Genomic DNA, 15,046 nt, shown 5'->3' with positions numbered 1-15,046 from the left:
ACATGACAAAATTACTTGCCATCATAAAATTTACAATGAATTAATTAAAATATTTTATAAATCGTCAAATTTACAAGTAATATTGCAATTAATCCGGAAATCAAAATGAATCCTAATCAAGTTTTTGGATGATCAAACAATACTGTATCTTTATTTTTTACAACTTTTTAATTTAAATTCCTTTAAGTTAATAAAACACGACAAAAGCTTAGAAACTGAAAATAACAACTAGAGAAAAACATTAGTTTTAGTCGCATAATATATATAATTAAAAAATCAATTATTTTCGTCATTGATAAAAATCTCTTAATACATTAAAATCTCATATTGCTTTGGAATAGATACAATCTTTTTGTTTTTTTATTTTAAACATTCCAATCTTCAAAAACCATGTCAAATATTTATAACTTTTAAAAATTAAGTACGATGAACCGTTATTTATTTATTTATTTATTTTTTTTTTTTTTGTTAATCATCAATCCTTCTTCATAAAATCGCTAAGTATGTGTTTGATGTGTACGACCGGTAAAGGTGGATGAACACCAGGATGAGATTTTCGATGACAAATCAGTCCAGGTTTCTGTGTGAAGGCTTTACCACAAATATCACAAATATATGGCCGTTTTCCTGTATGTATAAGAAGATGCTGTCTGTAAGCAGTACGACGAGCAAACGCTTTCCCACATATATGGCAATCATAGGGTCTATCTCCTGTATGAGTCATCATATGTTGTTTCAATCGATGATTTTCAGAAAATGATTTTCCACATTCTTCGCAAACGAAACTTTCACGTCGTTCGTGCTGAAGGAGTATATGCTGGTCAAGATTTTCTTGCGTTACCATTCTTCTTTTACAAATCTCACATTCGTATTTGGGCTTGAAATGAGCCCACTTTTGGTGGACGTACAAGGAATTACTATTGGAACAAGTTTTACCACAAACGTCGCAAACTATAGGGCCTTCTTTATGCTTGAAACGAACGTGCAGTCTCATGTCTCCCTTAACTTTGAACTTCTTGCCACAAAACTCACAATCATATTTATATTCCGATGCGTGCTTACGTTCAAGATGTTCCTTCAAACGTCTTCTGGTCTGACATTTAAATTCACATATGTCACAAGCATATTCTTCCTGTTCCGAGAGAATTCCACGACTAGTCTTTCTTCTACCGGTTCGACGAGTCGAGTGTTTCCTACTAATATGAGAATAGAGAGTAGATTTATTTGTGCTCTCGTAATTACAATAATTACACGTATAAGTTAGGCTTTCTAGATCATCGACGTTCTCTTCTTGCTCAGGTTTATGTTCCAAGGCTACGTGCATTTTGAAAGCTATCAAGCTACGACAAATCTTGAAACAAACCTTACATTTATATCTCTGAGCTTGTTCGTGTACGGCATTTTTATGACGTTTTAACATTTGCATTACGGGAAAACATATATTGCATTCTTCACAAGCATACATTTTGTTATCCTCCTCGTAAATTTCTTGATCGTTTGTAATTACTTGTTCGTCCACCGATGATTCTTCTTTCTTTATTTTCATTGTGCAAAATGTATCAAGTTCTTCGGTATATGAAAGATCCTTTTCGTTTGATATTCGTAGGGATTCCTCTAAAAGTTCTTTCTTAATCTCATCAGTTTTCGAATTAATTTTTTTTCTTCCAATTAACTTCTTTTCTTGTTTAGCTGGAACAAATGCGTAGTAGAGACAGCCATCCAAATCGACGATTTGCCATGGCTGCATTTGGATCGATTCTTTGCCGTACACAAAATGTCCATCTCCGTTTAGAATCCTGAAAATTATAAGTCAATGTCAGACTAACGTCAAATAGATAAAAGAAAAATTTTGTATAACGCATAAATATTCTTTTACTTTAGGAATTATTAGAAAAACGTTTAAAATCATAACAGGATCTTTTTACCTTTAATATATTCAAAGTTCATGATTTTTTTCTATTTAAGTCACTTATATTTTAATACAATGGTAATAATAAAGATGAGATTTGAGTTACCAAGGTAAAGGTGTTCGTTAGTAACTAGTAAATTAATTGTTCGTATCTGAAATGATTTGGAGAAGTTTTAATTTTCATTGGTATATAATACATGCATAAATATACACCCAGAAAAATATTTGTATATCAAAAATCATTATTTTAATTAGTGAAAAACGCCAGTTTACTCCATATATATATATATATATATATATATATATATATATATATATATATATTATTTCTTCAGCTATTTTTTTTATCATTTTGTGAATGATTCTTTATATTCAATAATTCCATACATCAGTTTACGAATGTGTGAATACGGATATAATTGATATAAAATATAATATTACTTTTTTTAATGCCAAGAACATCGATAATCGAGAAAAATTGTAAGACAGATGAAGATAGAAAGTTACTATAGAAAATCTGCAAGGATTACAAATGAACTGTTAAAATGTATAACAGTCAAAACCCAATGAACCCTGTTAACAGTATTTAAACATTGCACTTCAAGTAAAAAGATATCTATACACGTATATCTATCTAAACATTAATAATGATCAAATGACAATAAAGTTAACGTATTCCCTTTCGACACTTTTTTTTTTTTTATCAGCGTCTTTCAAAACGGGTTAATAACGAGATATTGCAGAAACACGAATTGTGCGATTTGTCTGTATTGAAAAAGCACATGAAAAGTATTAATTCTGAAACACGTTGAATTCCATTAATGAAAAATCGAAATTGAGATCAGTCTCAATTGTTCATAACGTCGTTTAATATATGATCGATGAGAACTCTTGGTAGAGGTGGATGAGATCCAGGATGAGATTTTCGATGGCTAATCAATCCAGGTTTCTGAGTGAAAGCCTTTCCACAAATATCACACACGTATGGTCTCATGCCGGTGTGTATGAGAAGGTGTTGCTTCAGTGCAGTTCTACGTGCAAAAGCTTTGCTGCAAATAGTACAAGTATAAGGTTTATCTCCAGTATGAATCCTCATGTGAACCTTCAATCTGCTGTTTCTAGAAAATGTTTTGCCACATTCTTCACAAACAACATTCTCTTTTCTCTCATGTTGCCTGATCATGTGTTCATTTAAATTCTCCTGGCTCACCATTCGTCTCTTGCATACTTGACATTCGTATTTGGCCTTATAGTGAGCAAACTTTTGATGGACGTAAAGAGAATTGCTATTTAAACAAGTTTTCCCACAGACGTCGCAAATTACCGGCTGTTCTCGATGACTGAATCTTATGTGATTCGTAAGATCACCTTTAACTTTGAATTTCTTTCCACATGTTTCACAAGAAAATTTAAAATCGTCGGTATGCTTTCTGGCTACGTGAACCTTCAGTTCATACTTGTTTTTATTTTTATAATCACATTGACTGCAATAGAACAATTCAGGTTGATCATTACCGGTACATGATCTCGTAGTTTTGTGCTTTCTCTTGATGTGAGAATAAAGAGACGTTCTCTTGATCGTCTTGAAGTCACACTCGTTGCAAGCATAAACCTCGTTCAAGGCTTCGATTTTATGCTGACGTTTGTGCGAATAAAGTGTACTCTTTTTCGCACATTTGAAATCGCAAATATCACAACGTTCTTCGAGATTAACTTTGTTGTTGTGCTTCTTTGCAACATGACTCGTCATAGTTGATCTCTTTTTACAACGGAACGTACAACACGAACAAGAAAACATCGATGCACTTTCTTGGACCTCGCGATCATACTTATCTTCTTTAGCTTTTGTTATTTTATAATTCCATTTGTTTGATCTGCTCGATGAATTTTCTATTCTCTTCTCTGATTTTCGATGACATTGTGCCACGTGTGCAGCCAGAACCTCATCCTTTTTACACTCAAAATCACAAATATCGCAAAAGTGATAAATTTTTTTGTTCTTTCTCGTAGATCTTCGTTTGGTTGAATTATTTTCGTTGGAAGAACATTTCAGATTCTTCGAAACAGATTTAACTTCATTTATTCTGTGTTTTCTTTTCAAATGTACGGTCAACGTGATGCTTCTTCCACATGCAAAATTACAGAGATTACAAGTGTATTCGCGTTTTTCAACTTGCCCGAATACAGATTTATTGTATTTTCGTAAATCCGATGTTTTGGGATATCCATATTTTTCTCTTGAACATTTGATCCTTGGTATAGAATGTTTCACATTGTGGGACAATCTGTGTCTATTCAGCATCGTTCTTAATGGAAACTTCATTCCGCAACGATCACAATTGTGGTACTTTATAATTGTTTTTTCTTGAACACCAACACGATGTTCCTCGATTTCTTTCTTCACCGATAACAACGATAACATTGTTTGGTTTTCCACTGTTCTTGATATAGATGGATATTCTAATTTGATGCTGGAACAATCATGTTCTAGCAATATAAGAGAATCCTTTTCTTCAACTGATTGGCCAAGTTTATCCATTTCTGAACTCTCCATAGCAAAGTTTCGGTCTCTAAAACAGAATGATAAAATAATGATTAATATCTTGTGAAATTATATGATGTCGATTACATATTGAGGCATTACTTACTCCGCGATTATAAGAGCCAATTGTGCAAAATAATTGTCGATGGGATCGTTTAACAAAAAAATGTAAGTAGTTTCTGTTCGTTATAATCATTGTTCAAAATCGGTCACTAATTCTTAAGAAATTATACTCATATAATACATATATATATATTTAACTTATATGTGTATCATCACACATCAATATAAATACATACATATATATCTATATGAAAAGTACTGTAATGTAACTATGTAATGTAATTATGTACAACTGTATTGTTTATATTACAAAATCTATCATATATATCCATTAATTCTCATTTCTATGTCGATTTATTAAATAATATAAATATTATTGGCGGAAGCAGCATCAATGAAGAACATTATTAAATTGTTAAGTTAGAATGTCCGATTTAGAATCGATCTTGGTTTCGAAAGTATTCCTATTTTTTGCAAACGGCATAGGAGGCGAGGATAGATGAGAATCCGGATGTTTCCTTCGATGTTCGATCATGTAGTATCGTCTTTTGAAAGCTTGTCCACAAAGATCACAGACATGGGGTCTATCCGCTGAATGTGTTAATAGATGTGTGTTCCTCATATGAGACGTACGAAAGTTCTTCTTACAAATTTGACAAACGTAAGGTTTAACACCTGTATGAGTGGTCGTATGTGTAGCCAAATATCTTTTCGTTGCGAAGACCTTGCCACATTCTTTGCACTCGTATGTTCTGTCGTGTTGACGCATATGATTGTTGAGATTTTCCTGAGTTAGAAGCCTTTTGTTACAGACGTCGCATTGAAAATTGTATTCGTTCAAATGAGCGACCTTTCTGTGTTTGTACAAGGAGTAATCACTGGTATAAAATTTTCCACAAATGTCACACATATGTCGTGAACTACTGTGAGTACCAATGTGGAACTTCAAGTCCCATTCCATTTTGAAACGTTTGCCACAATGTTCACATGCGAATTTGTAATCGTCGGTATGTCTTCTTATGTAATGAGACTTCAAATTGTTCTTAGTTTTCGTACGATAGTCACACTTGTCGCAACAGTGAAGCAAACTTGTATCCAAATCCTGATGTATCAGTCTGTGTGCCTTCAAGTCACACTTGTACTTGAAAGATTTACCACAAGCATTGCATTTAAATGGCCGATGAAAGCTATGCTTACTCATTATATGTCGTAATATTTTGCTCTTTTGTTTGAATATCGTTTGACAAATGTCACATGTATAATTACCATCGTTTCGTTTCTTGTAAAGAATTTCTTGATTTGTACGAATTTCATTATTTCCTGATTGCGATTTATTATCGTTTTCGGTTTCTTCTTTCACACGACTTCTCTTTTTCAATATACTAGATGACCTCAATATTTTCATCGCTGCTTTTCGTTCATATCGAAAATTGATACTTTTAAGACGAGAATCCTTTGAGTAGGAAGCTTGTGATTCGTCCAAGAATTTCTTAACATTCCATCTTGAGCGTATCGCTGAATTTCTTCTTTTGACCATACTTCTTTTGTCTAATTGTTGAATCGTTTTCCTAAAACAAGAATAATCAGTGTAAGTATACGTTATTTTAAATAGATTGCTATGTCATATGATTAGAAATGCATCATTTTCCTGAAATAAACAGTTGTCTTCTCATTAAAAGGACGTTTTCTTATATTCTGAAAATATCAATTATGTCGACTTTCTTAAATTAATAAAGTACATGTTTAGTATATGTAGAAGTAAAGGTCTATAATGAAACATATCAAATGTGCTAATCGTTCTCTTCTTCATATTTATTTTTTTTTTCTACAATGAAAATTGCACATTAAAATACTTAAACTATCAAAGTCAGAATATAAATCTTGAAGTTTTCTCAGACATAGGTATAACAAGTAAACGTAGTTTAAAAAAAAGAAAAGAAAAAAAACTATAAAAGCAAAAAAAAATTGTTCTTCTCTTTGAAAAAACTTTTGAGGTAAAGTGATCACTTCGATTTATTTCTTTTTCTTATGCATTAAATGTTCTTGAGTCTTGATCTCGATAATGTTCCTTATGAACACCGATGTTGGAGCTTCAGAATAATCAGATTAATTCTTTTTTTAATTTTTGTAAAATTCCTTCCAAAAATGGTATAAAAATAAGATCTGACACCCAACTAAGTTAAGAAATGAACTTTTCTGCTTATTGTACTTGCAAATTCATTGTTGCAGATGTGATCAAAATAAAATTTCTCATTAGAATCTTTTAATACGTTTCTTCAATGTTGTTTTTCATGTAAACTTCAATCCACACTTCTAACACATTTCTAACACGTGTATCGTTGTTCCTGTTATCACAGATAACTGTTCCAAATTCTTTTGATATTGAAGTTTCTTCTTACAAATAGAACACTGATGCTTCAAATAATTTTTTTTGTCTTTTTGATTTTTGTGAAAATACAATGACATTTTGTTAGATATCGCAGAAGTAATAAATAAAATTTTCTTTCTTGTGAGTTATCAAATGTTTGATATAATCAGCCTTAATGTACATTTTCAATCAAATATATTCGTCTAAAGTATACCTGCAAATTGACTTGTTAGAAGTAGACAGTTCTTCACGATTTTGACAGATTTTTTCTTTTGTTTCTTCGCAAAGAAGAAAGTTTAGGGATTTATTAATAACTCACCTGCAGGTAAAAATAAAAGAATATAATCGTGATAAAATCATGATATTGATAGATATAAATATCGATGCCTCCTCATGTTCTTTCATTTTTTGTTTCTCTATATTGTTTTTACGTTTGAATTTCTTAGCACAAACGTCATATTGAAAATCATCATGATTCAACATATATTTTTAATATTTCGATCTTAAAGATATCACAAGAAATCTATTCTCTCTTAATTTCCAAATCTTCATTTCTTTGATTCTATTTTCTTGACGATTTGTTCAATCTTCTCGTAATGTTTTTATTTTCTTTTTCATTTTGACACATCCATCGGAATTTTTTCTTCCGACTATTTTGCCTTTATCTTCTTCATTAGATCTAAACAAGAGGAAAGCGATTACTTTCACTCTAAGTTTGTTCATGTTCACTTCAATAACTTAATAAAGTAATTTGTTACTTGGAACAATTTTTTAATATATAATACTTGATGGTAAACACACGAATGAATAAAATCAAAATTCAGTATTGAATTAGATATCCATATAAAATATGTATTTATGTAATTTATACAACAATATCAAATTTAGTAGATAAACAAAATTAATGATGCTAAAGATCTGTATACTATATAACATAAAATAATCTTAATCGACGAACAGTTATGAATAATATGATATAGAAAAGTAATAAAAGAAAAAAAATAAAAATGATCTTTACAAGATAATTAAAAAATGATATCTAAAATATGTTCAGTCAGATCTTTATATGGCAATTTAATTGAAATTAACAGTTTAAATTTTACAAGATCGACTAATTTCTCTTTGGTCGTTGGTCTAGTAAAATTTTTCTTTGCAACAATATTGCATTTTCTCGTATCAGTTTATCTGATTTATGTGCTTTTTTGTGCTTCCAAAAAGAATTTTGGTATTTGAATTTTGGGTCACACGTGTTGCATAAAAAATTTAATATATATTGTAACACATGTTTATCGAGAATGAAAGAACTTTTAAAAGTTCATTTAAAATGAGGGTTCCCTTTTTCTTATCTTATGTTTCCAATCAATAAACAATGGAATGTTTACCATCTTATCAATATTATCAGGATAAATATTTTCATTAAGCATCCTTGGTTTATTTTTAAACAGGTACATCTTCTGATAAAATGCAATCAGTTTTTTTTTTATCTCGTCTCAGTAAAGTTTCAATGTCCTCTTGCTTTTCAATAAACGATCACAGATTAATATAAATACATCGTTCACTTTTGTTTTCACTTTTGTAAGATTGTTGGTAATTATCAAATGGATTCAACATATCTGAAACTATACACTGATTTATATTTATTTCAATTTCACTACTTGTCCGTCAATCGTTGATAGATTGTTCACCGTTATTGGCACTAAGTAATATTCATCAGCTTTGTGTGTATCACGAGGATATTTTTGCTCGAATGGAATCTTGCACCGCGAACCTAAAAAATCATGATATATTAATATCAATTTTGTTAGAAAAAAAAAATATATATATTTAGTCGATTAACTTATCTGTATACATGATAAACAAATTCTATTTATAGATAAACATTTTTACAAATACAATAAATTTATGTATATATATATATATATATATATATATATATATATATATATATATATAAATATATTGTAGAAAAAAAGGGAGAGAGAGAGAGAGGGAAGGTGGGAGAAAGTGAAATAAAGAGAGAGAAGAGAGAGAGAAAGAGATATAAATGCTCTTACGTTAGAGGATTTATATCAATTTAATAATTTTAGATTCAAGAAATGTACCAACTCGAATTACCCCGAAATTCATGAACACTTTTCTCACTTGCAATTCGAGTAATCGTAATAAGTCTTTCTATTTTTTGAATCTTATTGTAATATTAAATATAGATATATTCAAATGCACTGTAAAGGTTACAATAATCATTTTTCAATATTTTGATATAACAAAATATTATAAAGAATTCCTATTATATTTCATAGTTTCTTTAAATAGTAATTTAAATATTAAATACTAAAAAGTTTGGATATGGAGTATTTACAAAATTATATTCTGTATAGATATCAATATATTTACAATAAATTTATCATCGATGGCAGGGTACGAGCAAATATCACAAATTATATAATTTCCGCAAAAATTTTATCCTATATCGACTTATCATTTACATACGAAGATATATTTATCGTTCGTCTTAAAAGAAAAATAAAAAAAAAAAAATAAATAAAAAAAAAAAAAACAATGAAGACTTTCGATAATAGAATTATTTTTGTGATAACAGTACATATTATATTCATTTATCAAAAACATACATGTATACATTTAATTCAAATACATATCACATAAAATCTATTCTGTACATTGCATCTTCCCAGAGAAATATATTTTATTTAGATATTTCTTATTTTTTCATTTTATTCTATAAGCTAGAGAAAATAAATTTGCATTGTACGTATGTATGTATATATGTATGTATGTATATATATATATTATATTTTATATATATATATATATATATATATATATATAAAATATATATTTTATAGCAGTATAAAAATTCATGAATTAAATTCATGAGTTAGTTAAAAAATATTAGAATTTTGGAGTGTAGGCGCAAACAGATTTGTGACGATAATAATAATAATATTAATAATAATAATAATAATAATAATAATAATAATAATAATAATAATAATAATAAAAAATATTCAAAGTAAAGTTCAACATCTTGTACTTTGAAATTATGAGTTATTTCTTTCTGTGTGATTGATGATGAGATATTTCTTTTTAATTCGTTCTTTTTCCGTGTAAATCTCAACCAATAACGATGCCAATAAATCGATCACAATAATTTTTAAAGACAAGTAAGCTCAAACGTACATACACAATGAACTTTCTTTGTGCTCTTATCTCATTTTGAAAAAGATATGAAACAAGAGGATATGATAACAAATCTTATTTTATATTCTTATTCATGATGATCTTGTCTTGTACACCGTGCAAAAGATTAGTGATTTTGATCGGCGGTGGAGGTGGATGCGCACCAGGATGTTTCCTTCTGTGCAACATCATTGGAGATCTCTGTGTGAAACTTTGCCCACAGATGTCACAAACATAAGGACGTTCGCCGACGTGAGTGAGCAGATGTATCTTTTGTGAGCTCAAACAGCCAAACGTTTTTCCACAAATCGCGCAGAGATAAGATTTTTCCCCGGAATGTGTTCTCAAATGTTTCGTTAGGCCATATTTAAATTTAAATTCCATCCCGCATTGTTCACATACGTATTTCATCTTGTGTAATTCAGCATGATTATCAAGATTCTTTTGACTTTTGAATTTCTTCCTACAGGTAGAACACTCGAATTCCTTGATTTTGGTCTTATGTTTGTAATGTTTGTGAAAGTAAAGAGAACTTTTGCTTGGATATGAAGATCCACAGATATCACAAACGCAAGACTCAGTATCGTGATCCTTCATATGCGTAGTATAGTCCGATTGAACTTTAAACATTTTTCCACATTGCTCGCAACTGTAATTATAATCTTCCGTGTGTTTCCGAATATAATGAATTTTTAAATACGGCTTTGTTCTGGCCTTGAAGTCGCATAATGTGCAAGCATGCAACTGTGCCGGTTCGTCGTGTATTTCCATGTGTCTTGATAAATAAGCACCGGTTTTGAATCCTTTCGAACAGATTCGACATTTGTGTGGTCTCGAATTACTATGTTTGAACATATGACTTGTTAGTTTACTCTTGCGATCAAAAGTAAGGTAACATATCTCACAAGTATGTGGCTTTTTTTTTAATCTAGGTAATCTATCAGGCTTTGCTTTCGGATTCTTTTCTTCACACATTTTTCTAAAATCAAGAGGTGTATCATCCAAATCATCCGTAGTATCGGTTTCTTCTTTAATTTTTTCTTCCTTAAGTTTTTGCTTACTTCTCGTTTGCATAGCACTATCCCCATTCTCTTCTTTCACTACATTTTTGTCCGTTGAATCATTTTCGTATGGGTTTGGTTCCTTCATCATAAAAACGCTCAAAGATTTTGGTATGCGAAAGTAGTCGTCTCCCAATTTCACTGTGAGAAAAGATGGACCGAGTGAGTTGAGCGAGTTATACCTAAAAACATTTCAAAGCCAATTTTTCAATCAATGATAATCCTTAAAATGAATCCATCTGATTTACGTTGTGTTGTGTTGACTTCTTTTAAAAGAGATTGTTATCTTATCTAGCATGCAATAATTAATAAAAAATCTTAGCTTGCATTTTCTATTTCTTCAGAAAAAGAAAAAAAAAGAGAAAAAAAAGAAAAAAGAGAAAAAGAAAATAAGAAATTTACCATAAATCAATTATCCTACCTTTCGGATTGGGCTGCGATATTACTCGACGATGCATTAGGTAGCTCTAACATATTATCATCACCAATATTTTGTACTCCATTTTGATTAGATGCTACGAAGAATGGCTCATTAACCACCGTCATCGTTATGCGTGGTTGGATGTATAAGGGATCGTTGTTATTGGTCATCCTAAAACAATGAAACGTGATTAGAATCGAATGATCACAATTATTTCTTTCTTTTAACCATGCGATGAATGAACTCACAACTATTTGCAACTTTCTTGTAGAATATGGTACTTCTTGTATTTGTGTACATATATATATACATATACATATACATATATATATATATATATATATATATATATATATATATATAATACTCTTATTATACAATTTCAGAGTAGTAATAGAATAACTTACGTTTAAAACGTTTATTATTCATATGGAAATGTAATATGCTTGTAAGAAAATCACCACGTTTTTATCATATATGTATTATCGCCAATCTATAATATAAATACGTACACATTTAATTTTATTTCATTGTATACATCTTTAAACAATATATAACACAAATAGAATTCATATAATTCATACACAAAATAACATTTTATGACGTTCATTCTCGTATTTTATTTTTGCGCGCATACATAATCACTTATACGTATATGTTCCTTTTAAAAGTCAGAATAATTTTATGAAATATTTATATACATACATAAATATATATATATATATATATATATATGTATATATATATATATATATATATATATATATATATATATGTACACATATATATCTCAAAGTATATAGATCATAAAATAACCATAACCATTACTATATATAATCATACATGATAATTAGTATCATTTTAATATTATATATTTTCGTTTAAGCACTTGTGGTGAAGAAAAATCATTGCAATTTTTATAATAGAAATAATTAAATTATATATTTCATTTCTTTTGTTACTTATTAATTATTAATCAGACTAGTAAAAAATCATTTCGATTGTATCAATCGATTTTCTTGCAAAATATGTTTTATCCGTTTTGCTAGATTTAAAATATTCTATTTTTTTTCTTTTTTTTTTTTACTATCTCGTACATCAGAAAATATTTCTGTAATTATAATTATAAATTGCCGAAGAATATCTTCGCATAATTAACAATTTTGAAAGAATCTCTGACTCAACGGATAAAAAAAAAAAAGAAAGTTAATAACTCTAAATGTATTTTTATGAAACAACAAAAAGAAAACTTTCTTATTAAACTTTCTATTATAAAAAATTTCAATCTCTATCGACTTGAAAAAAAAGAGAAAGAAAAAAAAAAAGAAGAAACAGGGAAAGATGAAAGCTCTTTTCTTTTCCATTTATCTCACTATTAGTCAATTCATTGTAGCACACACACACATACAAACGCACTTACGCACGCGCGCGAATGCGTTTACACACATACAATGAACATTTTATATAGATTAAAAATTTAAATAGAAGTAGAGTAAAAAATATATATTTTTCTCTGAAAAATAAATTATTCAAGCACGTTTCTATAGAGAAAAACTTTCAAACGTGCATGCGCGTTCAATGAATCGTTTTGTCTATCTGACCGTTTTGAAACTTCTGCATGTAACTTCTTGCGAGTTCAGCAATTTGTGGACTAGCTAATGCCAATGGTGGAAGAGGTCCTGGATGGTTTCTACGATGTCTCAACAAGCTAGATCGTTGCGTAAAGTCTTCCTCGCAGATGTCACACTTGTATGGTCTAATTCCGGCATGAGTTAGAACGTGTTGATGAAAATTGCTAACGCATGTGAATACTTTTTGACAAAAGATACATGTAGAACTACTTGGTCTGCTGTGTTTGAAACGTTTATGATTTTTAAGCTCTCTACTTCCAATAAAATTCTCACCGCAATCGGTACACTTGAATCCATTTTCGTGTTGCAACAAATGTCTATCCAATCGGCTTCTATGACAAAATTTTTGAGGACACAGATGACAAGGAAAATTGTAAAGCTTCTTACGAGCCTTCCTTTGATGAATATATTCGTGACCCTTGACATCTCTTACTTCTTTACCACAATATCGACAGATTTGTAATTCAAATGGATGAGCCTTTTTTATATGATTTGTTAGATCTATCTTTAACTTATAACTTCTGCCGCACTGTTCGCAAATAAAAATTGGATTGTTCCTATCATGGGCACGTATATAATGCCTCTTCAAACCACCCTCGCTTTTATATTTCACATGGCATTCCATACACTCGAAAAAATAATCCGGCCTGTGTATCACCTTGTGAATGTCTAGAGCGGCCTGCGTATTGTAAGATCTCTTGCACATGTCACACTTATACTGTCTTTGATGGACTACCATAACATGCCGTTCGACACTTTGTTCGTTACTGAATTGTTTATCACAGAATGGACAAACGTTCCGTATTTTGTCCAATACATCAACTTCGACGTTCTCTTTGCAAATGTCTGCTGAAGGATCCGTTGTTGTCCTTTTTTTTATCGATGAATCTGTAACCGGTTCACCGGTATTAACAAATTGGAAAATCACAAATGTACTTTCCTGATGTATTTCCTCTTCCTCATCCTCCTTCACATCGTCCTCTTTCTCCTCCTTCAAAACCTCCCTTTCCTTTTTCTTTACATCCTCTTCTTCCATTTTCGATGTTTCTTCTATTTTAACGTTCCTTCTTTTTCTCTGCTTTCTGATATATTTTTCTCTGAAACAAGTATGAATATCATTAATTGAATGAATGTTTTCAAGTTACATGGGGAAAAAAAAGAAAGAAAGATCCATCTCAACATGCAAAAATATTAAAGAAGAAATCGAGATTTCGTGTATGTACGGGTACGATTTATTTTATTTAGCCTTTACGTCCAGTCTTTTCTTTTTTTTATACGTGAGTATCTGAAAAAAAAAAAAAAAATTAACATTTCTTTGAAGAAATTCATTTTTGTTTTTAAAATTCTACACGTTCTATTTATTACTCTAAAAACTTCGGACAAAAATGGAAAAAAGGAATTACTCAATTTCGTATGTAAATTCATGAAGAAAATTATAAAAACAAAATATCTTCTCTGATAAATTTATGTAATTAAATAAATAGAAATATTTTTTTTTTGATCAGTTTACGATTATTCCTTCAGTATAGAATGAATCGATTTTATTAAGAAAATCGTTGAAAACTACATTTTTACTTTTATTCAAATCATTCTTGCCTGGATATTTCCTTGGATGTCAAAATTTGTATCGTCCATCTATATTCTCATCTAATTGTTTCAATTATTTCTAATAAATTTTTAATAATTTATAATTTATGAAACGAAGTATAGTTTTACATTATATTGTTAGAAATTTTATTTTTATTCTTTTCTTTTTTTTCCTTCGTCTATTTTCCTCCTGACAATTTCACGAGTAATGGAAAATATTGTTATTCCTTTCGATACTCAATTTTATTTCTTATTTTCTCTACAGT

General features: G+C 29.7%; 2 protein-coding genes across 8 annotated transcripts in view; both read right to left on the bottom strand.

Moving 5' to 3' along the window:
* LOC118450272 (uncharacterized) overlaps positions 1-15,046 on the bottom strand; it is a 45,367-nt gene that overhangs the window by 6,753 nt on the left and 23,568 nt on the right. The window contains exons 1-3 of one of the 7 annotated variants that reach the window (XM_035885924.2): positions 11,811-11,904; positions 11,563-11,733; positions 9,817-11,323 (exon numbers count right to left, since the gene is read on the bottom strand). The exons of 2 other annotated variants lie outside the window; for them this stretch is intronic. In XM_035885924.2, the coding sequence (XP_035741817.1) occupies positions 10,156-11,323; positions 11,563-11,732 (1,338 nt within the window). In that variant the 5' untranslated portion in view covers position 11,733; positions 11,811-11,904 and the 3' untranslated portion in view covers positions 9,817-10,155. Of the gene's footprint in view, positions 1-143; positions 1,797-4,801; positions 6,083-9,816; positions 11,324-11,562; positions 11,734-11,810; positions 11,905-12,870; positions 14,291-15,046 lie in introns of those variants that run through there. 4 more of the 7 variants (XM_085656525.1, XM_085656526.1, XM_085656530.1 and 1 more) reach the window with 4 other exon arrangements.
* LOC118450276 (uncharacterized) lies at positions 2,367-4,691 on the bottom strand. Its single transcript, XM_035885923.2, has 2 exons — positions 4,558-4,691; positions 2,367-4,479 (listed from the first exon to the last, which is right to left on the bottom strand). The coding sequence occupies exon 2, from the start codon at positions 4,461-4,463 to the stop codon at positions 2,757-2,759; it is 1,707 nt and encodes a 568-aa protein (XP_035741816.1). The 5' UTR covers positions 4,464-4,479; positions 4,558-4,691; the 3' UTR covers positions 2,367-2,756.

This window comes from Vespa mandarinia, chromosome 4 (genome assembly GCF_050613455.1).
Source record: "Vespa mandarinia isolate Hongniang chromosome 4, ASM5061345v1, whole genome shotgun sequence".
In the NCBI taxonomy this organism is placed as follows: Eukaryota; Metazoa; Arthropoda; class Insecta; order Hymenoptera; family Vespidae; genus Vespa; species Vespa mandarinia.
The sequence above is the reverse complement of the archived record's forward strand: the minus strand, read 5'-3'. Positions and strand labels throughout refer to the sequence as shown.